Here is a 25,356-nt window from a genome sequence, read left to right on the forward strand (position 1 = left end):
TACTTTTAATTTTAAAGTATTATCATTGTCACTTTTGAAAGGCATTTTTAAAATATATCCAAAAGTTTCACGCTTGGTGTTATAAATAGGCAAAACCAGGAATTTCTCAGCCATTCATGTGAATATATGATTACTTTCATATCTAAACTAAGTGTACACAAAATGGAAAAATGACACTAATATATCATTCGGTTAAAAAAACAATTTGAAGAACTTTATATATAGCATGATCTTAGCCATACGGAAACAAAACACTATGTATTATGTAGGGGTGTGTCTGCATGTACACATTTAAAAAGATCTGCAAAGATACTCACCAAACTGTTAAGAGTGGTTACTCCTAGAGAGTGAGACTAGAAGAGTAAAGAGACATTCACTTTTTATTTCATCTATTTTTGTATTAATTGCCTATTTAATAAGCATATGCAAACTTTCATAATTTTTAATGACCAATTTTTTAAATTATTTGAAGGCGCCATCAGTTTAGATTATTTTCTTCTAAAAAGAAATAGAAGTACATTAAATTCAACACCTTCTTGTGTCAATTTTTAGTTATCCAAACCAAAAGAGAAACTGAACATGGCAGCAATGCCAATAGGTTATATTTGGCTTCCAAACACAAAATAGGTTTTTGCAGCATCTTTACTCATAATATACCCCAGAGGAAGCATCTGAGTGGTACCCTGAAAAGTCCATGATGAAAACTTTGCTGTACAACAGCTATTTAGTAAAGATAATTAACATCACCTTTGGTATTCACATCTTACCCTAACATACCCATGCTTTAACAATCATTGCCAGTACATGTGGAACAGAATTTAAAAAGAAAAAAAAAAGCACTCTGAGAAGACATTATAGACTAATACAAAATACAGCTCTTAATTTCAAAAAATGAGCCAAGTTGTAAAATACCAAACCAAGTTTTAGAAGACTGTGGAGAAGAGGAAGAAATAGGAAATGTCAGTCTCCCATTCTTTCTTTCCTTTCTGATTTATCCTCCTGATGCCTCACACCTGAACTCCTTAGTGAACTCACCAGCAAGAGGGCTCTGGGGCCCACTTGAAATGTGCAAATCAAACAACGCTGTAAGCAAGAAGACATTAGAAGCGTACCTTTTCCAAAATGAACTTGTTTAAATACGGCATGTAGCCCTGATTGGAGACGGGCCCCTCATCATCATCCCTGAAGTGCTCTTCAAGGGCAACAGGGTCATGTGGAACCTTCAGCACCGTGCACAGGTTATGGGAAAGGACCTAAGGGGGAAAGAAAGTAGTTTATTTTATTTTTTTTAAATTGGGGGTGCACCATTCCTGGAAGTACTGCAATACCAGGTCGATGCGCGGAGTGGACGGAGCAAGCTCCTATTCCATCTCCCGGCTCCAAAAATCCATTTACTATATTGTCCTCAGATAGAGGATGTATCATATATTAAACTGGTAAGAACAGATACTACACCTGATCTCAGCCAAAAGGCCGAGAAGCAATAAGAAAGTAGTTGAAAGGCATCCGCTCACCAACACATGGCAGCTTCACTGTCTGAACACAACTGGCTGCTCCCTGCCGTAGGGAGAGAAAGATGGAGAATAAGCTAACAAATATGGGGCGAGTACTGCTTGGCTGCCTGCTCCTCACTTGGTTGTTACCTCAGTCCCTCCCCAGTTCTGGTTCACTTCAAACAAGTCTCTTTTACATGCCTACAATGAGCTGGCTCCATGCAAGATCTGTGACTCTACACAGGAATAAAGGGAATGGCATAGGGAACTCAGTCCATGAGACTGTAATAACACTGTCTGGTGACAGACGGTAGCTACCCTTGTGGTGAGCACAGCATAACGTACAGAGAAGTTGAATTACTATGTTGTACACCTGAAACTAATGTACACCGTGTGTCAACTATACTTAAAAAAAATGCTTAAGTATCTGTGACTATAATATTCCTTACAATTTTTTATTACTTGGCCCACATTAGAAAGAAAAAAGTGGGGAAGGACCAAGAGGATGTTTTCAAAATTAAACTTCTCCCCAAGTAGAGCAGTGTCAGGCAGTTAGAGCTGTAAGGGAAAGAATGGAACTGGGCAGCTGCAGCTGAAGGTTCTGGACAAAGTGACTGACCAGGGCCAATCACACCTCTCTGGGCTCCGGTGTTCTCACTTGGTTCAATACAAAGGGCCAAGTTAATATACAAAGGTATTAACCACTGGTTAAATTATGATGCATTCATAAAACATTAAGAACAATAAGGAAGCTCACTGTGTGGTGGTATGAAAAGATCTCCAAGATAAGTTAAGTGAAAAAAGCAATACGCTTAAGATTGTTTAGTGTGCCATCTTTTATATAAAAGAAAAAGAAAGAGGGCACCTGGGTGGCTCAGTCGTTAAGTGTCTGCCTCCGGCTCAGGTATAGCAATCTCTAAGTGTCCAAATATCTCTAAAATTCTAGGATACTGGGCTAAGTTTTCAGCATGAGTCTAAAAGAACATAAACATAAAAGGAGAAAAGAAATCAAGGGCCTGGTTTAGAAATAGGAGAAAAATTAATTGCAAAAATATCTCAGATTTGCATTCCGTATATAAAGCATTACCGATTTTGGCATAACCTGAGTGCATACTTTAACACTCAGGCAGTTCAATTAGCAGTCTGGGGGGTCTGTTAGTACTAATCTCATTTTGTATTAAATGAAAATTTTAGAGTAAAACTTAAACCCCTCCCATTTCATTTGTGCATTCTAAACAGGTCAATTACATAGCTCAGGCTGTACTTGCTTTAAGAGAATCTTACCAGACGTTAAATCCCAGGTTAAAATACTCCCTACTTTTCTCAGCCCTACACATTTAATCACTTGAAGAACCACATTCATCTCAATGAAACTTTCAATGCCACTTTTTCCTGCATATACATACTTCAGTTAGGATTTTTTAAGATTAAAAAAAGTAACCTATAAAAAGAATATTTGCATATCTTCTCTTTATATTTGTTTTGTTTCTCAAAGCTTCATTTATGTGGAGATCCTTTTCTACATGCTCTACTGGTTTTAAGGAAGTAAGTAAAGTAAAGGAAGTAAGTTCACAAATGGTTATAAATGAAGTAATGAAGACTTTTATCAACCCCTACAAAGCAGGCTGTGTTTCTCAAGCAAAATCTCTATTTGCCAATAGCAGAGCACATGAAAAGAGCGCGGTAGAGCTCTTGCTGAAGAATCCTGCACCACAGTCGGCAAAAACCTAAATAGATATTTCCTTTCTCTATTTACCTAGTACAACTTATGGAGTAATTATCTTCTTCCAAAGAGGTTTTGTGAGGATCAACTGCAAGAACGTAAAGTGCTTAAAACCTGTAATGTACTATAGAAATATGAGTTTGGAGAAATAAGGAGCAATTTTCTCAACTAAGGCTCAAAGGTCATTCAAATCTGAAATCATTTAGGACTTTAATCAACTAAAAATTCCTAACCACTGGTTAAATTATGATGCATTCATAAAACATTAAGAACAATAAGGAAGCTCACTGTGTGGTGGTATGAAAAGATCTCCAAGATAAGTTAAGTGAAAAAAGCAATACGCGTAAGATTGTTTAGTGTGCCATCTTTTATATAAAAGAAAAAGAAAGAGGGCACCTGGGTGGCTCAGTCGTTAAGTGTCTGCCTCCGGCTCAGGTAATGATCCCAGGGTCCTGGGATCGAGCACCGCATCAGGCTCCCTCCTCCGCAGGAAGCCTGCTTCTCCCTCTCCCACTCCCCCTGCTTGTGTTCCCTCTCTCGCTATGTCTCTCTCTGTCAAATAAATAAAATCTTTAAAAAAAAAAAAAAGGAAGAAAGAAAGAAAAAATAAGAAACTCTAGCAGAGGGGCACCTGGGTGGCTCAGTCGTTAAGCCTCTGCCTTCGGCTCAGATCATGATCCCAGGGTCCTGGGATCGAACCCCACATTGGGCTCCTTGCTCAGCAGAGAGTCTGCTTCTCCCTCTGCCTGCCACTCCCCCTGCTTGTGCATGCTCTCTCTCTCTCTGACAAATAAATAAATCTTAAAAATAAATAAATAAATAAAGGTTCTATTTCTTAAAAACTCTAGCAGATTATATAAGAAACTAATAACAGTAGGGGAAAGATTACCTTGGTGGTAGACCTGAGGTACACTTTTCACTGCACCTCCCCTTTTTCTTAAGTTTGAAAAAAATTTTACCTATTCAAAAATGTTCTACCTATTTAAAAAATTAAACATGTATTTTTAAAAAGGGGCTGACCTAAGATCACACAGCTAAATCAATTTATCTTCAAAGTCTCTATTTTTTGTTTTACATTAATCTACTCTCTAGAGACAGGTATAAGAGGAAGGCATATTCCACAGGAATGTACCATGATTAACAGATGAGTGAGATGTAAGGACAATCAATGAGTTCAGAAAAGAGAAACAATGTGTGTTAAAGTGACTTCATAGAGGAAGTGAAATGTAACCTAGGCCTTAAAATAAGGAGGGCTTTTTGGACAGGAAAGGGCAATTGGCAGGCTTTCAGATAGGGGAATAACATGAGAAATGTAGCTGATTAATGCAAACTCCCCAGGGTGCAAAAAGGAGACACCAATCTCTCCCACACCCCTCTTTCTCTACCTTCAGGTTTCATAGATCTCCCAACTAAAGTCCTGGAAGGGGCTTTGGATGCCATATTGTCATCCTCATCTTATAGATGGTGAGTACTGGCTCAAAGAGATAAAATTTGTTTCGTTTTTTTTAACTAATTTACTTAGCAGAACTGAGACTAGAATCCAGGTTTTGTAATCCCTGGTCCAACACTCTCTAGTAATAAGGAACATCATGGTTTTAGTTCTCAAAGTCAACAATGCTCTTTGTATGTGTAGGTGCTTAGTTCAATTCATTGATCCAAGAAGATTTAGATTTGAACCCTAGACTTGGGACAATTAAACAGCATTTGTGTTAAAGAGAGGAATAGCTGAACTCAATGACAATTTTCTTAACCGCCTTTATCTTTATTTAGTTAAACAAACTGTGAGGGAGGGGCGCCTGGGTGGCTCAGTTGGTTAAGCGACTGCCTTCGGCTCAGGTCATGATCCTAGAGTCCCTGGATCGAGTCCCGCATTGGGCTCCCTGCTCGGCAGGGAGTCTGCTTCTCCTCTGACCCTCCCGACCCTCCCCCCTCTCATGTGCTCTCTCTCTCTCAGTCTCTCTCTCTCAAATAAATAAAATCTTAAAAAAAAAAAAAAACTGTGAGGGAGACAACACTTAATAGTAATAAGGACCCTAGAGGAGATCTGAGCGCCAGCCCTGCTCATGCAGTCTGTTCCTGTTCAATGGTTTGCCACTTACCATTTTATAATGGTTTAATGTTTTGCTACCTATTTGCTCAGTCTCAGCATCCTCACTGCAGAATAAGGTGTTAAAAACTGCTTCTAAAAAAAATTTTTTAAAAGCCCAGTCCTTAACTGTCAACCCAAACTCATTTTATGAATTCAGCAAGAGCTATAATTCGATCATAAATTCAGCTTTTTTCATTGTTAATATGGCCTAGAATAGGGAAGTCTTCATCAAACAAAAAAACTGATTAATAGATAACTGAAAAGATTTTGTTACTAAAAGAGATTTAAAAAAAGTGTGATATCTTTAAAACTTTTCAAAAATTTTTATCAGCATAAATAAAATCTTTTTAAAAGGTGGGGGGGGTGCACCTGGGTGGCTCAGTCTGTTAAGCATCTGCCTTCGGCTCAGGTCATGATCTCAGGGTACCTGGGATCGAGCCCTGCATTGGGCTCCCTGCTCAGTGGAGTCTGCTTCTCCTGCCCCTGCTCTTGTGCTCCCTCTCTTTCTCTCTCAAATAAATAAATAAAATCTTAAAAAAAAAAAATTTATCAGCAATTTTTAAAAGCCTAAACATTATCTCAATTTTTTTTTAATGAAAAATAAAATGTATAAAGAAACCAAAATCTTGAAGGACAGAATATAAACTATTAACAAGAAGTAAACACTCTATATGCTTGTACAGTAGTTTATGCTTTTTAGAGTAGACTTGAATCATCCATTAGTTGGTTTTAGTCTCACCCCTGGGAAAAGTAGGTATTATTGCTATTTTACAGATGAAGAGGCTGAGTCAGAGATTAGGAGATGTGCCCCAAATCACAGAATTTTACGTGTAGTGAAACTGGGACTAGAACCCAAGCCTCCTGCTCTGATGCCCTTTCCACATTTGCCACTTTCCCTCTCTTTCTGGAAGAACAGAGCCCTATGACCCTATGGCGATGTATGCATGTTGTAGATAAGGTGCAGTGATGGCCTGGTGCTTCCCTAGACCTACCTAGACAGTACTCCAGGACCCAGTAAGATAGCTGGCACTATTTTGTGGAGCCGAGTTAAATCCAGGGGCGAAGAACTACACATGCCTAGAACTCTGGGACCATTCTCTCTCTCAGGGAGCCCCCATCTCCTAGCACCCACCTTTGGGGGAACCAGTTCCAAGAGGCGCTAGCCTCTCCAGATGAGGAAGCTGGAAAGCAGATCAGGACAAAAGCAATCAGGAGGAAAGAGGCCTGCAAGTGCTTGATTTGTATAAGGACTGCCCCTGAATCACTCTAATCAGAATGTTTGCAAGTTTCTCAAAAAAGTTGAATTTAGGGCGCCTGGGTGGCTCAGTTGGTTAAGCGACTGCCTTCGGCTCAGGTCATGATCCCAGAGTCCTGGGATCGAGTCCCACATCGGGCTCCCGGCTCAGCGGGAAGCCTGCTTCTCCCTCTGACCCTATCCCCTCTCATGCTGTTTCTCTCTCTCTCTCTCTCTCTCAAATAAATAAATAAATAAAATCTTTAAAAAAAAAAAAAAAAAAAAGTTGAATTTATCCCACTTCAAATGCCTGCTCCTCCAAAGGCCATTCTTTTAGCTTTTAGCGCCCACATGATTGCCTAAGCAACTTTGCTCTCATTCCCCTGATTTGAAGAATAAACTATTGTTACTACAATAAAAGATCCATATCCATGCCAACAACCCATCTCTCCCAGTTCTTTCATAACTATCTACTATTGCCTCTGCAGGGTCTTTGCTGACAAGAGATGACTAATTAGCTGCATGAGCCCTGTTCATTGGTCTGTTCCTGTTCAGTGGTTTGCCATTTACCCTTTTTAAGCACTTTACTCCAACTATCATGAAAACAAAATCAAGGATGATAAACGACTAATCAGTGTTTTAACACACATGAGTGCATAATGTTTACCCTCCTCCCTCCCAAAGATTTAGAGATTATAAAGGTTCTCTGAAATGTGCCCCACCCCCCCACCAACAAGTCACACAGTTTCCCTTTACAGGATGTGCGTAATGGGCAAACTTCAACACTGAAGAAAAGGGGGGTGGGGATCTCTATTCCAACAAGCTTATCTGAACCAACACAATTATAGAATTATAATTCATAATAAGCAATCTTTAAAAAAAAAACACATGAAAATTCCTGCCTGATTTATAAAATTTCAAGCTAATGGCGAATTACCAGAAGACTCTTCCTAACAATGAACCAGAATGACCAATTTCCTACCAGTATTATGCCCTGCCTTAAGAGCATTGTCTTAATAGAAGTCCTGCCCCTTACCACATAGAGTCATTTTCCCTTTCCTGGCAATATCCTTTCATCCTGCTTATCACTGTTTAAGTCTCACTTGCTTTCTCTTAAATTATCTTCATTGTATTCAGCCTCAGAAATCTCCAAGTCAATGTTGACTTAGTCCCTAAATGCAATCACCATCCTAGACACTTTTACTAAATTAATCTTTTTTTTTAAAGATTTTATTTATTTATTTATTTGACAGAGAGAGAACACAAGTAGGCAGAACAGCAGGCAGAGGGAGAGGGAGAAGCAGGCTCTCCACCGAGCAGGGAGGCCAATGCGGGGCTCGATCCCAGGATTCTGGGATCATGACCTGAGCCAAAGGCGACGCTTAAACGACAGAGCCAGCCAGGCACCCCTTACCAAATTAATCTTAAAGTGCTGCTTATAACACATTATTCCCTCATCTAAAATTCATCAAAAGCCTACAGAAGTAAAAACCAAGTAAGTATCTCAGCCCTGTATTTAAGTCACTCAACAGGTCAGGCCCTCTTTAGCTTTCTAGCGTTTCTTCCTACCCCTCTGTACCAACCATACAAATCCCACCAAACAAGTTTACTCACTGCACCACACACAAACCCTGTACCACACCCCTTCCCTCCAGGCCTTTGCTCCAACCACCCCTACACCTCCATTTCCACCTAACATAAATGCTATCCCTTTCAGAAGCCTCCACCACCCAAAATCAAGATGGCCTTTCCTCACTGCATTTCCCAAGCACTCTGTACTTTTTATTTTACACTACCACAAATGATTTTTCTCTCCCAAGATCGTAAATTTCTGAAAGAAAGGCCCATGTCTTATCTATTCTTGCATTCCCCCAGTACCTCACATGCTATCCAGAAGGCAGAAGGCTTTCAATAAATGCTGAATGAATTCTTTCTAAAAATTCTCTTTTAACAGTAAAACTATAATATTTTAACGACAACAATCTTAGGAAATATCCTACTCCTGTCTCCTATTTCACAGATAAAAAGACTGGGGCCTGAGACTTGGCCTAAGTCACACACTGATTAGTAACAAAACAGGGATGAGAACCCAAGTCTCCTATCTGCCTGTCCCACAACAATGGGGTGCCAGAAACATTCCCTTCTGCCTAGTTATATCCTTCAAGACTGGGTCATTCTCCATAAACTCTAGGAAACCTTTACTGGCCTTCCTGTCCACTGAACTCCTACTCAGCATTTAAATGAATTGTTTCATATGCCAGTATCTCAAATACCTAGCTGCAGCTCAGCAAGGGAGGGAACCGTGCCTAATAGTTGTATTCCATATGCTTCACAGAGACTACCAGTAGGAGTGTAACACTTACGGACAGATTAAGGCAGGATATCTAACTCAAAACCACCTGTTGTGATGTTGTCTACAGACTATATGCCATTAAACTACCTACAGTAAATGCCACTGGATTTCATTCTAAATGAACCACCTTTAATAAGTTATTTCAGGCAATTAATCAACTTAGCCCTCTTCAGAAATCAAACAGAAAATATCAATAAATTTGACCACAAAATTTTTTTAATTTCCCTTTAAAAAGAGATACCACAAAGAAACAAAAAAAGGCTGATAGCTCCAATATTCAAATTACTCTTCTAAATTAAAGATGAGAACCTAATTAAAAAAATGGACAATGGACATAAATGGGAAATTTGTAAAAGAAACTGATTGCTAATAAATATAGAAAAAAATGCTTAACCTCACCAGTAATCAAAATAATGCAAACTAAAAGAGCTGTTTCTTTTTCCTTGAGTAACAATACCTGGTGTTTGAACAGATATAGGGGAGTGAAGATAGCCACCACCCAACACTGGAGAAGGAATAGAGAAGGTTTTCTCCATCACTACTGACATTTTGGACCAGATAATTCTTTTTTTTTTTTTTTAAATAGACTCCATGCCCAGCATAGAGCCCAACACAGGCTTGAACTCATGACCCTGAGATCAAGACCTGAGCTGAGACCAAGAGTCAGACACTTAACCGACTGAGCAGCCCAGGCGCCCCTAGACCAAATAATTCTTTGTTTAGCAAGCAGGGGGAGGTGTGTCCTATGCATTGCAGGATGTTTAGCAGCATCCCTGGCTGAAAACATCTAAACGTCTCAAATATCTAAGAATAGGAAAATGGTTAAATAAAACATGGTGCCTCAACACAGTGAAATAGTTCATAGCCATTATTAAGAATGTTGTCTGTATCTATGAGCAGTGATATGGAAAGATGACCCTAACACCTCTTTAAGAAAATAGGTTACAGGGTGCCTGGGTGGCTCAGTTGGTTAAGCGACTGCCTTCGGCTCAGGTCATGATCCTGGAGTCCCTGGATCGAGTCCCGCATCGGGCTCCCTGCTCGGCAGGGAGTCTGCTTCTCCCTCTGACCTTCCCCCCTCTCATGTGCTTGCTCTCTCTCATTCTCTCTCAAATAAATCAATAAAATCTTTAAAAAAAAAAAAAAGAAATTTTAAAAATAAATAAAAAAAAAAAAAGAAAAAAAGAAAATAGGTTACAGAGGCACCTGGGTGGCTCAGTCGGTTAAGCATCTGCCTTTGGCTCAGGTCATGATCCCACGGTCCTGGGATCGAGCCCCACATCAGGCTCCCTGCTCAGTTGGGAGTCTGCTTCTCCCTCTCCTGCCTCCCCTGCTTCTTATCTCTCTCTCTCTCTCTTTCTGTCAAGTAAATAAAATCTTAAAAAAAAAAAAATTATAAAAGCATATGAAATACAGTCCCATTTATATAAAAGGATATATATGTTTGTGTATATGCAACTGTGTGCATGCATATGTGTATGTGTACAGAGCAAGGAGAGGAAGGAAAAGGGGTGGAAGAGAGAAAAGATGTTAGAAAGATATTCACTGAAAAGTTAACTGCATCCTCCCTTGGTGGTGGAATTTTGGGTACTTTTATCTTTGCCTCTATACTTCAATGCGTTGTTTGAATATTCTACGTATTATCTTTATAATCAGAAAAAGTGAAGGTTTATATTTATGGAAAATTTAAAAATTAAATATGTCTGGGGGTTCCAGCTGGAGAACACCAATGAAATTACAAAATATGAAGAGATCACTGTAAGAATATAGAGTGGATGAAACTAACTCAGTTCAGTCATCCACAAAGAACTGTGCTTTGCCATGCCTCCTGAAGAAGCCACACGATGGGCAACAAAGTCTCCCAATCTGGGACAACTTCCTTATGTTCTAGTCTCACACTGGACTATAGCATAAACAAATGTCTTTAAGAAGATAAATCATGTATAAAAAGATTTAACTCCAATAAGTGTCTGCACCTATCTCTCCCACTACTTTGTAAATTCCATAAAGGGAAGGTCTATATTTTATCCAACTGTGTCATACCAAAACCTAATAAAGTGCCTGATGTTCAACAAATGTTTGCTAAATGAGCCCTATTTAAGAATTTTCTTATCTCTCTCTTTAATTTAGTTTGCTTCTCCATCATCTTTATCTAGATCTAGGTCTTTGAATTTACTTCACTGTATTACCACTATATTCCACTGGAGAGAATTTTTGTTTAACTGGAATCTCTAATTCAGATCACTTTTAGAGTAAAAACCAATGCCTCCATTAGTTATTCACACCACCAGAACTAGCAGACGTAACTCATCTGACCTGAGGTCTAGAAAAGCAATCCAGTTCCTCAAAATTTGAGTAGAGATTTTTGAGGAAGGGACTCACTAAGAATTAACAAGTGTGAGAAAGAACTCTATAACAGAAGAGAGAAAAATTAGGTAGTTCAATTTAGTACACTTTACTCCAAAAGAAAATCTGAAGCCACAGTATACACCCAAAGTGATGATAAAGATCACAAATCTGAGGTTTATCTTTGCTGCCCCCTCTTCTGACCACTCTGTCTCCTTATGGTCTCCATAATATGGCTCCCATCCCTATCAATCTCATGAAATTGCTTTTTCAAAAGGATTCTGTGGCAGACGCAGAGATGTACCACTCAGATCCCTCAAGAAAGGAAATGCTGCCCAGCTACAAGGACTGTAGTTGGCTGAGAGCCTCCAGCTATTTTATCTTCAGGGTCCTCAGCCAATGACTGAGCAAGATGGTGGTATCATTTGCTCCTAGTTTTGTCAAGTCTGTATCACAATTTGACAGCTCCTTTTCCCAATCCTGCTTCGTCTTTTTTTTTTTCCCCCATAGGTGTTTCTTCTCAATAGCCCTTTTGCACTCCCAACTCTGTCTCATCATCTGCTTCCTGGAGAACCCAATGTGGGACAGATACCTTCTGAACAAGTCATTCTCCCAAGTTGCTGGCATTTGGCAGTCTGGATCATCCCCCTCCTCTTAGACTTATTTTTGTTCTTCTCCTTAGGAGAATGAGGGGTGAGGAAGGTGATCCCACAAAGGCACTTCTACCAAAGCTCAATTTTCAGCCCTGAGTTCTTCTTTCTCCTTATTCTCTTCTTCAAAAGCGCTTTTATTCTGACAATGTTAAGTTACCTCTATTCTAATAACTTTCAGATCCTCCTCTGGTCTTTTCCTCTCAACTGAACTCTGATTTATATCCCTAATTCTAGAGATTTCTACACTAAATTTGCCTCACATCCAAAAAAACCCAAAGAAGAATTCATTACCTTTTTCCTCAAAACAGGCTTCCCACCCCGATGCTAACTTTGGTACCATCATTCCTTTAACAACAAAATCATGAACTCTCCTCTTCTTGTACCTCTTTTACTTATAGTTTGTCCTATAGCTAAGTCTAATTCAGCACCCCCAATGTCAACTCCTCTCTCCACTGAATGAGCTGCTCTTTCAGCTTATGGTTAACCAGAGAATGTAATGCTGGGGAAACAGGGGCTCCCTGTCCTCAGTAGCAGGTCCCATTCTCCCTTCTGAGACTCCAACAAAGAGCTGCTGCAGAGCAAACACTCAACAGCATATGACTGTGGTAAACACATCAAGCTAATATAGTTAAATTAGAAGGCTAACCCTCAAAGACCTCATCTGGTACTCCACATTTTACAAATGAGGAAACTGAAGCCCAGCAAGGAATGACTTCCCATGGCTACGTAAGTATCAGAGCACAGACAGGTCTCCTGACTCCCCAACTAGTGCTCTTTCCTGACACTTTTTCCTGTTTTCCCAAGGGATTTATTTTCTGTATCTTTCATCACAGATGTTCTTATAGACGAGTTTGACACATCCCTTAAGGTCAGTGACAAATGTCTCTTCCTCTAGAAGTATTCTCTGACCTAACTCCTCCAATCCTCCCCATAGGCTAGACAGGTTCCCCTCCTCTGTGTGCCCAGCACTTTTTTTTTTTTGGTGGAAATTTAATTTTAAAGAGTTAGAAAATGAACACTCGTCTTTACACAAGAATGACAATTAATAAATGGACAAAAATGATAGGAATTATCTTAAAAATCACTATATTGCAGCCCACAATAAAATAATTCATTACAGGCAAGTGTTATGAATAGATCCCACAAGCCTTAGGTGAAATGTATACTTTCTTTATCTCCCTATATTTGAATTGATAGTTTGCTGGGTCTGTCTCATTCACAAGACTAAAGCTCAGGGCGCCTGGGTGGCTCAGTCGTTGAGTGTCTGCCTTTGGCTCAGGTCATGATCCCAGTGTCCCGGATTGAGCACCGCATAAGGCTCCCTGCTCGGCAGGAGGCCCGCTTCTCCCTCTCCCACTCCCGCTGCTTGTGTTCCCTCTCTCGCTGTGTCTGTCAAATAAATAAGTGAAATCTTTAAAAAAATATAAGACTAAAGCTCTATAAGGGTAGGGAACATATCTGTTTGATTCCCACTGCCACCATCCCAGTCCAGCACTGATCAACTGACTCATCAACTTTCACAGATGCTCCCCAGTTGGGTCTCCCCATCTCCAGCCTCTCACCTCTAATTACCACACCCACATCCTCAGAATAATCTCAAAACTCTACCTTTGTCATAAATTCCCAAAAAGTTTTAGTAACGTCCGCTCTTTATAGGACCAGTTCTGAATTACTGGCTCTAATGTAGTCAGTCAACAAATATATGTTAACCATCTATTCTGTACAGGAACAGAAGCATCAAAAATGTAACCCCCGGGTGCCTGGGTGGTTCAGTTGGTTAAGCAACTGCCTTCGGCTCAGGTCATGATCCTGGAGTCCTGGGATCGAGTCCCGCATCGGGCTCCCTGCTCAGCAGGGAGTCTGCTTCTCCCTCTCACCCTACCCCCTCTTGTGTTCTCTCTCTCTCTCTCTCTCAAATAAAAAAAAATTTTTTTTAAATCTTTAAAAAAAAAAAGAAAAAAAAATGTAACCCCACATTCATCACCCTAGGAGCTGAAAGAATTGATGGGGATGTGCCGTCTGGCAAGGCAGATAATGCTCCATCCTCCCAGAGCTGCTTATGCAATGAAATATCGTACCTTCAACACTGTTCAGCACGTGTTGGGGCACGGCTGGTACACCATGCTCACATACACCACCCTCCTGGTCCAGAGCAAATATACTTGATTACCAAACAAAGGTATTCCTAAGGAAGCCAAAGGTATAGAAGGCACAGAAGAATCCTAAGATGAAAAAATTAGTTTTTCCAATACTGCAGAAATCTCTCCCTAATCACAGTATCTCTTCATTTATGAAATTCAACTATATGCAGATTTACTCCTAAATACCTTTCCACAGTTAATTAATTGCTGAGAATTGCAGTTTCAAGTAAACACAGATTTTGAATTAAAAAAAAAAAAAAAAGGAACCTGAAGGTATCATGAGAAGAAGGAAATAAAGCAGAAAGCAAAGCAGAAAAATAGATTCATGAAATGAATCCCTGGGGAAGATAAAGGAAGCTGAGACAAAGGGCTACCTTAGACTTATGCTGTAGGACGGGACCAGGGACACACATAAGAAAGACTGCAGAGGCAAGCTGGAATACCTCGAGTTCCAATGTACTAATTATCCACTGAGGGAACTACATAATAACCCTCGTGTTGGGAGGGAATGAGAACATAGCTACTCTGTGATGGCAAATGGACTAAGTGAGAAAAGGTCACACAAAGCCTCTTCTGTCTCTAGCTTCCAGGTACTATGTACCTCAGGACTACAGTGAGACCCAAAAGGAAATACAAAACGGAGACCAAGAAGGTTAAGAACTCTGAGTCATAAGATTAGAAATGCACACTGGCTCTTAAGATGGAGGGACACACACACACACATACAGTGCCTCACAGTTTGTATATTACCTTCAGTAAAGCAGAAGTTTATGTGTTATTTCAAAAAAATCCCAAAACTTCCAACTCATTTCACTGAAAAGCTGTTAGCAAATAAGGAATGAAGAAAGGAAATAACCCAGAATCCATTATTACCATTTTAAGATTTTTAAATGTCTCCTACAAATTCTTTATTTGGAGAGCTGTCTTTACTATTTTGTTTTGGTGAAATATAAAAAATATTTACAAAGACACTTACAGGCTCATTCGTGATTCCAATCCCCTAATCCCATTTTTTAATTAGATTTTTTAGTTCCTCAAAAGAAACAACTTTTACCACAGAGGTTAATAGAAACATAACACAAAAGATTAGGGGAAAAGGGGCACCTGGGTGGCTCAGTTGGTTAAGCATCTGCCTTCGGCTCAAGTCATGATCCCAGGGTCCTGGGATCGAGCCATGCATAGGGCTCCCTGCTTGGTGGAGAGCCTGCTTCTCCCTCTCCCTCTGCCTGCCACTCTGCCTACTTGTGCTCTCTCTCTGTCTGTCAAATAAATCAAATCTTTAAAAAAAATGAAGTTCAAAACCTTAAAAAAAAAGACTAGGGAAAAATACTATACATGCCAAGTTCACAAAAATTAATCATATTTTTACGTTGTGTTTAACACGATAAAAGCCCTTTACTGCAACTTGCTTCCTTTATACAGTTGTCCTGCTTATGCAAGGGACATATTCCAAGTGGATGCCTGAAACCCTACTGGATAGTACTGAACCCTAGGTAGGTGTTTTTTTCCGATACATACATATCTATGATCAAGTTTAATTTATAAATTAGGCACAGTAAAAAGATTAATACTAAAATAGAATAATTATAACATACTGTAAGAAAAGTTATGTGAATGTAGTATCTCTCTCTCAAAATATTGTACTATATTCACCCCTCCTGTAATTATAAGAGACAATAAAAGGTCTACGTGATGAGATGAAGTGAAGTGAATGATGTAGGCACTGTGACATATTGTTAAGCTACTACTTAACTTTTTTTTTTTTTAAGATTTTATTTATTTATTTGAGAGAGAGAGACACAGCGAGAGAGGAAACACAAGCAGGGGGAGTGGGAGAGGGAGAAGCAGGCTTCCCGCAGAGCAGGGAGCCCGATGCGGGGCTCGATCCCAGGACCCTGGGATCATGACCTGAGCCGAAGGCAGACACTTAACGACTGAGCCACCCAGGCGCCCCTACTACTGAACTTCTGACGATATGTCAGAAGGAGGATCATCTGCTTCCAGACCACAGATGACTGCAGGTAACTGAAACCGTGAAATTCAAAAACGCAGATAAGTAGGGACTACTGTATTTTTAACTGACACACTGGCCAGGCTCAATTACTTTTGTAACCAGTAAGGTTAAAAATTTTTGAGGCTAACTGTATATATGGGAATAGAACATATAATATTCATAAGATACACAAACCAAACTGCAAAGCAAAGAATAAAAGATATTTAGCTGAAAATCTATCATTGAAGAATGAAAAAAGATTCAAACTACCCATGTTGTTCCCAAAACTTTTTTTCCACTTAGATTCTCTTTTACTTCAGAAGGGCCCAATTTAAAACAAAACAAAACCCTGTGTTTCTAAAAACAACAGGATAAAAGTGCACAGCCAAAAAGCTTATTTCAAGACATTTCCAGGAGTGACATGTAATTCGCACTGCAACCATAATTGCAAAGTAAAGTTATAATAAAGATTGCAAAAAATATCACTAGATTTTGCTATATTTAAAAGGACAACACTTACTAAAACAATAAGAGTATTAATTTTAAGGCACATTTTGATCTCTGGAAGGGAACATAACAAACTAGTAATAATGGTTACCTCCAGGGCAGGAAAATAGTATGGGACAGGGCTTGAAGAAAACTTTTCACTTCTGTAAATGCCCTTTTGAACTTTACGAATTTTTTTTTTAATTTATTTGAGCAAGAGAGAGCAAGAGAACATGAGGCGGGGGTGAGGGGCAGAGGGAGAGAGAGAGCAGACTCCCCACTGAACAGGGAGCCTGACACGGGGCTTGAGCCCAGGACCCTGGGATCATGACCTGAGCCGAAGGCAGACACCCAACCAACTGAGCCATCCAAGCACACCAAACTTTACGAATTCTATACCATGCGTTTATATGAACTATTCCAACATTTCTCTTTGATGTACAAGTGTTTAAATAATAGCCTTCATCACCTTATCTTCTTGGAATTACATGTATTTTTTTCTTTTTTTAAATTTTTATGTTATTTTAATTCCACTATAATTAATAGAAAGTGTTATATTAGTTTCAGGTGTACCATATAGTGATTCAAGAATACATTACTCTGGGGCGCCTGGGTGGCTCAGTTAGGTCATGATCCCAGAGTCTTGAGATCGAGCCTTGTGTTGGGCTCTCTGCTCACTGGGGAGTCTGCTTCTCTCTCTCCCTCTGTCCCTTCCACCCCTCCCCCCGTTCATTCTCTCTCTCAAATAAATTCTTTTTAAAAAAAGAAAAAAGAGGGGTGCCTGGGTGGCTCAGTCAGTTGGGCATCTGCCTTTGGCTCAGGTCATGATCCCAGGGTCCTGGGATCGAGCCCCACATCGGGCTCCCTGCCTAGTGGGGAGCCTGCTTCTCCCTCTCTCTCTGCAGCTCCCCCTGCTTGTGTTCTCTATCAAATAAATAAATAAAATATTAGGGGTGCCTGGGTGGTTCAGTTGGTTGGGCGACTGCCTTCGGCTCAGGTCACGATCCTGGAGTCCCAGGATCGAGTCCCACATCAGGCTCCCTGCTCAGCGGGGAGTCTGCTTCTCTCTCTGACCGTACCCCCTCTCAGGTTCTCTCTCTATCTCATTCTCTCTCTCAAATAAATAAATAAAATCTTTAAAAAAATAATAATAAAAATTAAAAAAAGAATACATTACTCAGTGCTCATCACAATATATGTACTCTTAATCCCCCTTACCTATTTCACCCATCCCCCACCACCACCAACCTCCCTTCTGGTGACTACCAGTTTGTTCTCTATATGTAAGTCTTTTTTTTTTCTTTTTTTTCTTTGTTCATTTGTTTTGTTTCTTAAATTCCACATGAATGAAATCATATGGTATTTGTCCTTCTCTGACTTATTTCACCTAGCATCATGCCCTCTAGATCCATCCATGCTGTTGCAAATGACAAGATTTCACTCTTTTTCATGGCTGAGTAATATTCCATTGTATGTACGGGCACCTGGGTGGCTCAGTTGGTTGAGCGTCTGCCTTCGGCTTGGGTCATGATCCCAGGGTCCTGGGATCGAGTCCCGCATGGGGCTCCCTGCTCAGCAGGGAGCCTGCTTCTCCCTCTGCCCTTCCCCCATGCTCATGCTCTTGCTTGCTCTCTCCCTCAAATGAATAAATAAAAAATCTTAAAAAAAAAATGCCATCGTATGTATACACCACATCTTCTTTATCCGTTCATCTATCAATGGACACTTGAGTTGCCTCCTTGCCTCCATATCTTGTTGTTATAAATAATGCTGCAATAAACAGAGGGGTGAACATATCTTTCAAATTAGTGTTTTCATATTTCATAAATACCCAGTCATGGAGTTACTGGATCATATGGTAATTCTATATTGAATTTTTTGAGAAACCTCCATACCATTTTCCAGAGTGGCTGCACCAGTTTGCATTTCCACCAACAGTGCATGAGGGTTCCTTTTTTTCCACATCCTCACCAACACTTGGTGTTTCTTGTGTTTTTTATGTTAGTCATTCTGACAGCTATGAGGTGTTATCTCCTTGTGGTTTTGATTTGCACTTCCCTAATGGTAAGCAACGTTGAGCATCTTTTCATGTGTCTGTTGGCCATCTGGATGTCTTCTTAGGGGAAATGTCTGTTCACAGGTGCCTGGGTGGCTCAGTCGGTTAAGCATCTGCCTCCGGTTCAGGTCAGGATCCCAGAGTCCTGGGATCGAGCCCCACTTTGGGCTCCCTGCTCAGCGGGGAGTCGGCTTCTCCCTCTACCCCACCACCCTGTTCATGATCTCTCTCTCACTTTCTCTCTCAAATACATAAATATTTTTTATTTATTTTTTTAAAGATTTTATTTATTTGTCAGAGAGAGAGATAGAGAGAGCACAAGCAGGGGGAACAGCAGGCAGAGGGAGAAGCAAGTTCTCCGCTGAGGAAGAAGCCCCATGCGGGACTTGATCCCTGGAATCATGACCTGAGCCAAAGGCAGACGCTTAATGACTGAGCCACCCAGGCATCTCAATAAATAAAATCTTTATTAAAAAAAAAAGTCTGTTCATATCTTCTGCCCATTTTTTAACTGAATTATTTGGGTTTTTTGGTGTTGGGCTGTATAAGTTCTTTACATATTTTGGATACTAACACTTTATCAAATACAGCATTTGCAACTATCTTCTCCCATTCAGTAGGCTGTGTTTTAGTTTTGTTGATTGTTTCCTTTGCTGTGCAGAAGCTTTTTATTTTGATGTAGTCCCAACTGTTTATTTTTGCTTTTATTCCCCTTGCCTTAGGAGACATATTTAGAAAAATGCTAAGGCCAATGTCAGAGAAATTATTGCCTATGCTCTCTTCTTTGACTTTTATGATTTCAGGCTGGAATTGCATGTACTTCTAAGTAACAATGGAGATTTATTACCTTTCAGCAAGACCACTGAAATTCTAAATCATCTGAAGATCATTTTAAAACATAAGTAGAGGGGTGCCTGGGTGGCTCAGTCGTTGAGCGTCTGCCTTCGGCTCAGGTCATGATCCCAGGGTCCTGGGATCAAGCCCCACATCGGGCTCCCTGCTCTGCGGGAAGCCTGCTTCTCCCTCTCTCACTCCCCCTGCTTGTATTCCTTCTCTCGCTCTCTCTGTGTCAAATAAATAAATAAAAATCTTTAAAAATAAAAAAATAAAATAAAATAAAACGTAAGTAGAGAAGAAAATAACTATTGCCTCTACTTCAAATAATATCCCCTATACCTATTTCCATTGACTTCTGCAAATTTACATCAAAACCTAAAAATAACAAAGTCTGCTTTAGATGGCATATTAATAAGGTTTCATAACATATAGAATCCACACACAAATGTTCCTCATTAAAAAAATATATATCCAGGGGCACCTGGTTGGCTGAGTCAGTGGAGTGTATGACTCTTGATCTTGGGATTGTGAGTTCAAGCCCACATTGGGTGTAAAGATTAATTAAAAATAAAATTAAAAAAAAAATACACACAGACAAAAGAAGGGCATAAAAACTAAAACCAAACCAAGGAAAAAAATGGGTGGAAAAAAATTGTAACATTCAACTCAATGATATTTATCAAGCTATCTATATGTACCTAGCATCTTCCTATACGTATGTTTCCATCAATCACTCAGTAGTTTTTAATCTCACATCAGTTAGAGTGTATATTGAAATTGCATTCAAGGGATGCCTGGGTGGCTCAGTCGTTAAGCGTCTGCCTTTGGCTCAGATCATGATCCCAGGGTCCTGGGATGGAGTCCCACATCAGGCTCCCTGCTCCATGGGAAGCCCGCTTCTCCCTCTCCCACTCCCTCTGCTCGTGTTCCCTCTCTCGCTGTGTCTCTCTCTGTCAAATAAATAAATAAAATCTTAAAAAAAAAAAAAGCTTTAAAAAAAGTAAAATTGCATTCAAAACAAATAGTCTTATAGTTTGTTCTAAGGAAAGACTATTCATAAACACAAGTCTAAAAGCAAGTAGAGAATGTGTTTCTGAAGATTTCCTTCCCCACCATATCTACTTCAGCAGCTGACAAGTAATCATTACACAATTAGGAAAAGCTTAATTTAAAATAATAATTCAGGGGCACCTGGGTGGCTCAGTCATTTAAGTGTCTGCCTTCGGCTCAGGTCATGATCCCAGGGTCCTGGGATCGAGCCCGCATCGGGCTCCCTGCTCAGTGGGGAGCCTGCTTCTCCCATTAGCTCTTCACCTCCCCCACCACTTGTGCTCTCTCTTGCTCACTCTGTGCTCTCTCTCTTTCTCAAATAAAAATCTCTAAAAAAAATAAATAAAATTTGGGGCGCCTCGGTGGCTCAGTCATTAAGCGTCTGCCCTCAGCTCAGGTCATAATCCCAGGGTCCTAGGATCAAGCCCCGCATCGGGCTCCCTGCTCTGCGGGAAGCGTGCTTCTCCCTCTCCCACTCCCCCTGCTTGTGTTCCCTCTCTCATTGTGTCTCTCTCTGTCAAATAAACAAGATCTTTAAAAATAAATAAATAAATAAATAAATAAATAAATAAATAAAATTTAAAAATAAAATAAAATAATAATTCAGTTTAATGTTCCTCTGTATCCAGCCTGAAAAACAGAGTAACACCAAATCAGTAGAGTTGCCTTCTAACAATTCCCTTGTTAAACTAATACAGCTGATGACTTATAGGGCGGTACAAAGGCTGAGTGTTGTGGGGGGTAAAGACTTGTACAACCGCAACTCAGGTGGGGAGCCAGAAACACAAGTGGAGCCAAAGAAAGGTCTCCTGCAGAGGGTGCACAAAATGCAAGGAAGAAGCCTGGGAGATCACAGGGAATGCGGAAGGAAGAGGGAGAAAGAATCAAGGTTAAGGAAAGTGAGGCAGAGATGGTTCCCCTTTTTTAGGAGGGTACCGGGAGCAGGGGCTTGGGGGGGAGGAGAAGGGTACATTAATGAGGATCAGGAAGATATTGACCTACATTGACCTCATGCCCAGTTGTCTTAACAAGGAAGCATCACTGTGACTAAACAACCTCAACATTTTGCCTCTATAGTAGCTTATACAAGTCACAAGTGGTTTTCCAATTCTGTGTTTTATATTTTTATCTTATTGATAAATTTAATGAAAGTCTATGTTTGCAACAACAAAATAATATCTTAACTTATGTTGTTAATTTATTCTTTGGATTTCAAGTTACAGAATTTACTGAGGTAGTAATTTTTGTTTTACTCAAAAATATGCTTATTAGTTAATAAAAATTAGGTATAAAACATAAGCTTTTTTTGCACTAAATTGGAGACCCTGGAAGAAAATATTTACTAATTTTTTTAAAGATTTTATTTATTTATTTGAGAGAGAGTGGGGGTTGGGGGGGCAGAGGGAAAGGGAGAAGTAGACTCCCCGCTGAGCAGGGAGTCCAATGCAAGGCTGGATCCCAGGACCCTGAGATCATGACCTGAGCCAAAGGCAGACATTTAACCAACTAAGCCACCCGGGTGCCCCAGTATTTACTACTTATAGTAGTGACTCAAACACATCTATCTAAATGAGTACTGTACTACAAAGTAATCTCCTAAAAGTAAAAAAATGAATTTATTCCCAAGATGATGCCAATACTGCAAACTTTTCACAACTTCTCTTTAGAGAAGAAATATGTAGTTTATAAGCTATAGCTGGGAAGAATCACTCTCATTACTTTACAATCTCCAAAATATATGTATAGAACAATAATAATAATAACTCTCAAAGATAACAGACTATGTCTTCCTTGAAATCTCTTCTCCCTCAGTTCCAGTGTTGCTCCAAAGTGGTTCTTACTCTTGTTTCCAGTCCCTCGGCTTCTATTCTTCCTCTCACCACATACTCTAGTCATTCCCCAAGGCCATCAATTAATTCCTCTCTTTTTTCCAAGTTTCAATTAATCAGATCCTGTACTGACAGCCCCACCCTTGCCAAGGACATCATCTCCAGCAAGGACGTCAAAAACAAAACAAAGTAAACAAAACCCTATACATGTTCAAAGCTAACTTTCCTTTCTTCTCTAACAGTTCCTTTTCGTAACTTTCCTGTTTCTATTAAAAACCACTACTATCCATTGGTCATCCACAGTTGAAATTCTGACTCCGTCCTTTTCATTTCTCCTCACACCCAATCATGAGCCGAGGCTACTAGACAGCAAAATTCCTTCACCCACCATCCCCCACTTGTCTATCCTCACCACCTCCAGCCCCTATTACCTCTCATTAGGGCTACTACAATTGTTCCCTAATTCCAATATGCCCAATCCACTCTAACCCAGGTCACATGCTACAGCCCAAGTGACTTCCTAAAGTGCACCTCTTATCATGGCCCATCACTTCTCAGAAAACTTGGAGGCTCTGTGGCACCTACCTCATTAACCTGGTACTCAAAGTCTTCCATGCATTAACCACAATCTATTTCTATTGCTTTATCACCAGCAATAACTCTCTCTTAAATATACATTCACACACACACACACACACACACTTATATTCTATACTGCAATCAAAATAAATTACAGAGAAGTCCCCATAAATGCCTGATAATTCCTGTCTGTCGCAAAGAGTTCACAGGGATGCCTTGGAGCTAACAGCAGTCAACAAACATCCAACGAATATCCAATGAATGAATGAATAGAACAGGCTTACCTCTCTCTCCCGCATTTCTATATAATCACATCCTGTCTTCAGAGTTCATTTCAAAGCTTTTTTCATGAAATAATCTCACCAGTAAAAAGTAATCACCTCAGGGCACCTGGGTGGCTCAGTTGTTAAGCGACTGCCTTTGGCTCAGGTCATGATCCCAGGGTGCTGGGATCGAGCCCCGCATCGGGCTCCCTGCTCTGCGGGAAGCCTGCTTCTCCCTCTCCCACTCCCCCTGCTTGTGTTCCCTCTCTTGCTGTGTCTCTCTCTGTCAAATAAATAAATAAAATCTTTAAAAAAAAAAAAGTAATCACCTCTTCCTCTAAAATCTCATGGCCCCTAATCTTCTAACCCACTGAACATCCTCTATCCAATATTTATTTCTTATCTCAACCACCAGATCTTACTTTTCTTTTTCTTCTTAAAGATCTTATTTATTTATTTGAGAGAGAGAGCAAGTGAGAAAGGGAGAGAGAGGGAGAGAGAGAGAGAGAGAGCACGAGTGGTGGGGGAGGGGCAGAGGGAGAAGCAGACTACATTTCTTAAGGATAAGGTAACTGAGTAATATAATTGAGAGAGAGAGAGAACCAACCATCTCTAATGGCTGATTATTTTCTTAATTTGCCTATCAAAATTTAAACTCTTTGAAGGCAAAAATTTGTATTTGTTTCCTTTTCCCCCCCCACCTCTACTACCACCCCTAGCATTGGGCACAGTATCTAACACATGAAGTGTCATTACATAGTTAGTGATTATCCATTCGTTGTGTCAAATATTGTGAAGGTAATCCAAAAAGGCAAATTCAAAAATATTTTAGAATGCCCATATAGTTTTACAAAGTGATAAACTTTAACACTTGTTTTGGATATTTAGTCTGGTATTTAATAAATCAATTATGGTATTAACTCTTAAGAATCTAAAAATAGCAAAAATGAACTACTGAGGCTTCATCAAGCTATTGGGACAACACCAAAGGAAATAATCAACAAAACCAAAAGACAACCACAGAATGGGAGAAGATATTTACAAATGACATATCAGATAAAGAGCTAGTATCCAAAATCCATAAAGAACTTATCAAACTCAACACCCAAAGAACAAATGATCCAATCAAGAAATGGGCAGAAGACATGAACAGACATTTCTCCAAAGAAGACATACAAATGGCCAACAGACACATGAAACAGTGCTCAACATCACTTGGCATCAGGGAAATCCAAATCAAAACCACAATGAGACACCACCTCACACCAGTCAGAATGGCTAAAATTAAGTCAGGAAACGACAGATGTTGGCAGGGATGCGGAGAAAGGGGAACCCTCCTACACTGTTGAGAATACAAGCTGGTGCAGCCACTCTGGAAAACAGTATGGAGGTTCCTCAAAAAGTTGAAAATAGAGCTACCCTACGACCCAGCAATTGCACTACTGGGTATTTACCCCAAAGATACAAATGTAGTAATCCGAAGGGGCACGTGCACCCCAATGTTTATAGCAGCAATGTCCACAATAGCCAAACTATGGAAAGAGCCTAAATGTCCACTGACAGATGAACGGATAAAGAAGATGTAGTGTGTATATATATATATATATATATATATATATAATGGAATATTATGCAGCCATCAAAAAATGAAATCTTGCCATTTGCACCAACGTGGATGGAACTAGAGGGTATTATGCTAAGCGAAATACGTCAATCAGAGAAAGAAAATCATCATATGATCTCACTGATATGTGGAATTTGACAAACAAGGCAGAGGATCATAGGGGAAGAAAGGAAAAAATGAAACAAGACGAAACCAGAGAGGGAGACAAACCATAAGAGATTCTTAATCTTAGGCAACAAACTGAGGGTTGCTGGAGTAGAGGGGGGTGGGAGGGTGATGGATACTGGGGAGGGTATGCTATGGTGAGCACTGTAAATTGTGTAAGACTGATGAATCACAGACCTGTACCCCTGAAACAAATAACATATTATATGTTAATAAAAAAATAAATTTTAAAAAGAGAAGAAAAAAGAGCCTAAAAATACTAATCTTGTTATGAAATTAACATGGTACCTTACACAGAATAGATACACAAAAGGTTATTGTACGAACAAATGAATGAATGAACAAATTAAGGCAAAAACTCTACTCCTAGACAATAAATCAGTGGACATCAAACTTCAGAGTCAAAACAAAAAGGAAAGATCTAAACAGAAATTTTTTCTTA

At 39.8% G+C, this 25,356-nt stretch overlaps 1 protein-coding gene and 1 non-coding gene across 3 annotated transcripts in view; both read right to left on the bottom strand.

Annotated features, from left to right (window-relative positions):
- Positions 1-25,356, bottom strand: part of SWAP70 (switching B cell complex subunit SWAP70) — a 78,206-nt gene that overhangs the window by 49,320 nt on the left and 3,530 nt on the right. Inside the window, exon 2 of one of the 2 annotated variants that reach the window (XM_036068769.2) lies at positions 1,113-1,253. The exons of the other annotated variant lie outside the window; for it this stretch is intronic. Within the exon in view, the coding sequence (XP_035924662.1) occupies positions 1,113-1,253 (141 nt within the window). The remainder of the gene's footprint in view (positions 1-1,112; positions 1,254-25,356) is intronic. 2 annotated transcript variants of the gene reach the window in all.
- LOC118520764 (U2 spliceosomal RNA) lies at positions 1,295-1,485 on the bottom strand. Its single transcript, XR_004909830.1, has one exon. It is a non-coding gene; the product is annotated as a U2 spliceosomal RNA (small nuclear RNA).

The sequence above is a fragment of the Halichoerus grypus genome, chromosome 11 (assembly GCF_964656455.1).
Source record: "Halichoerus grypus chromosome 11, mHalGry1.hap1.1, whole genome shotgun sequence".
Taxonomy (NCBI): domain Eukaryota; kingdom Metazoa; phylum Chordata; class Mammalia; order Carnivora; family Phocidae; genus Halichoerus; species Halichoerus grypus.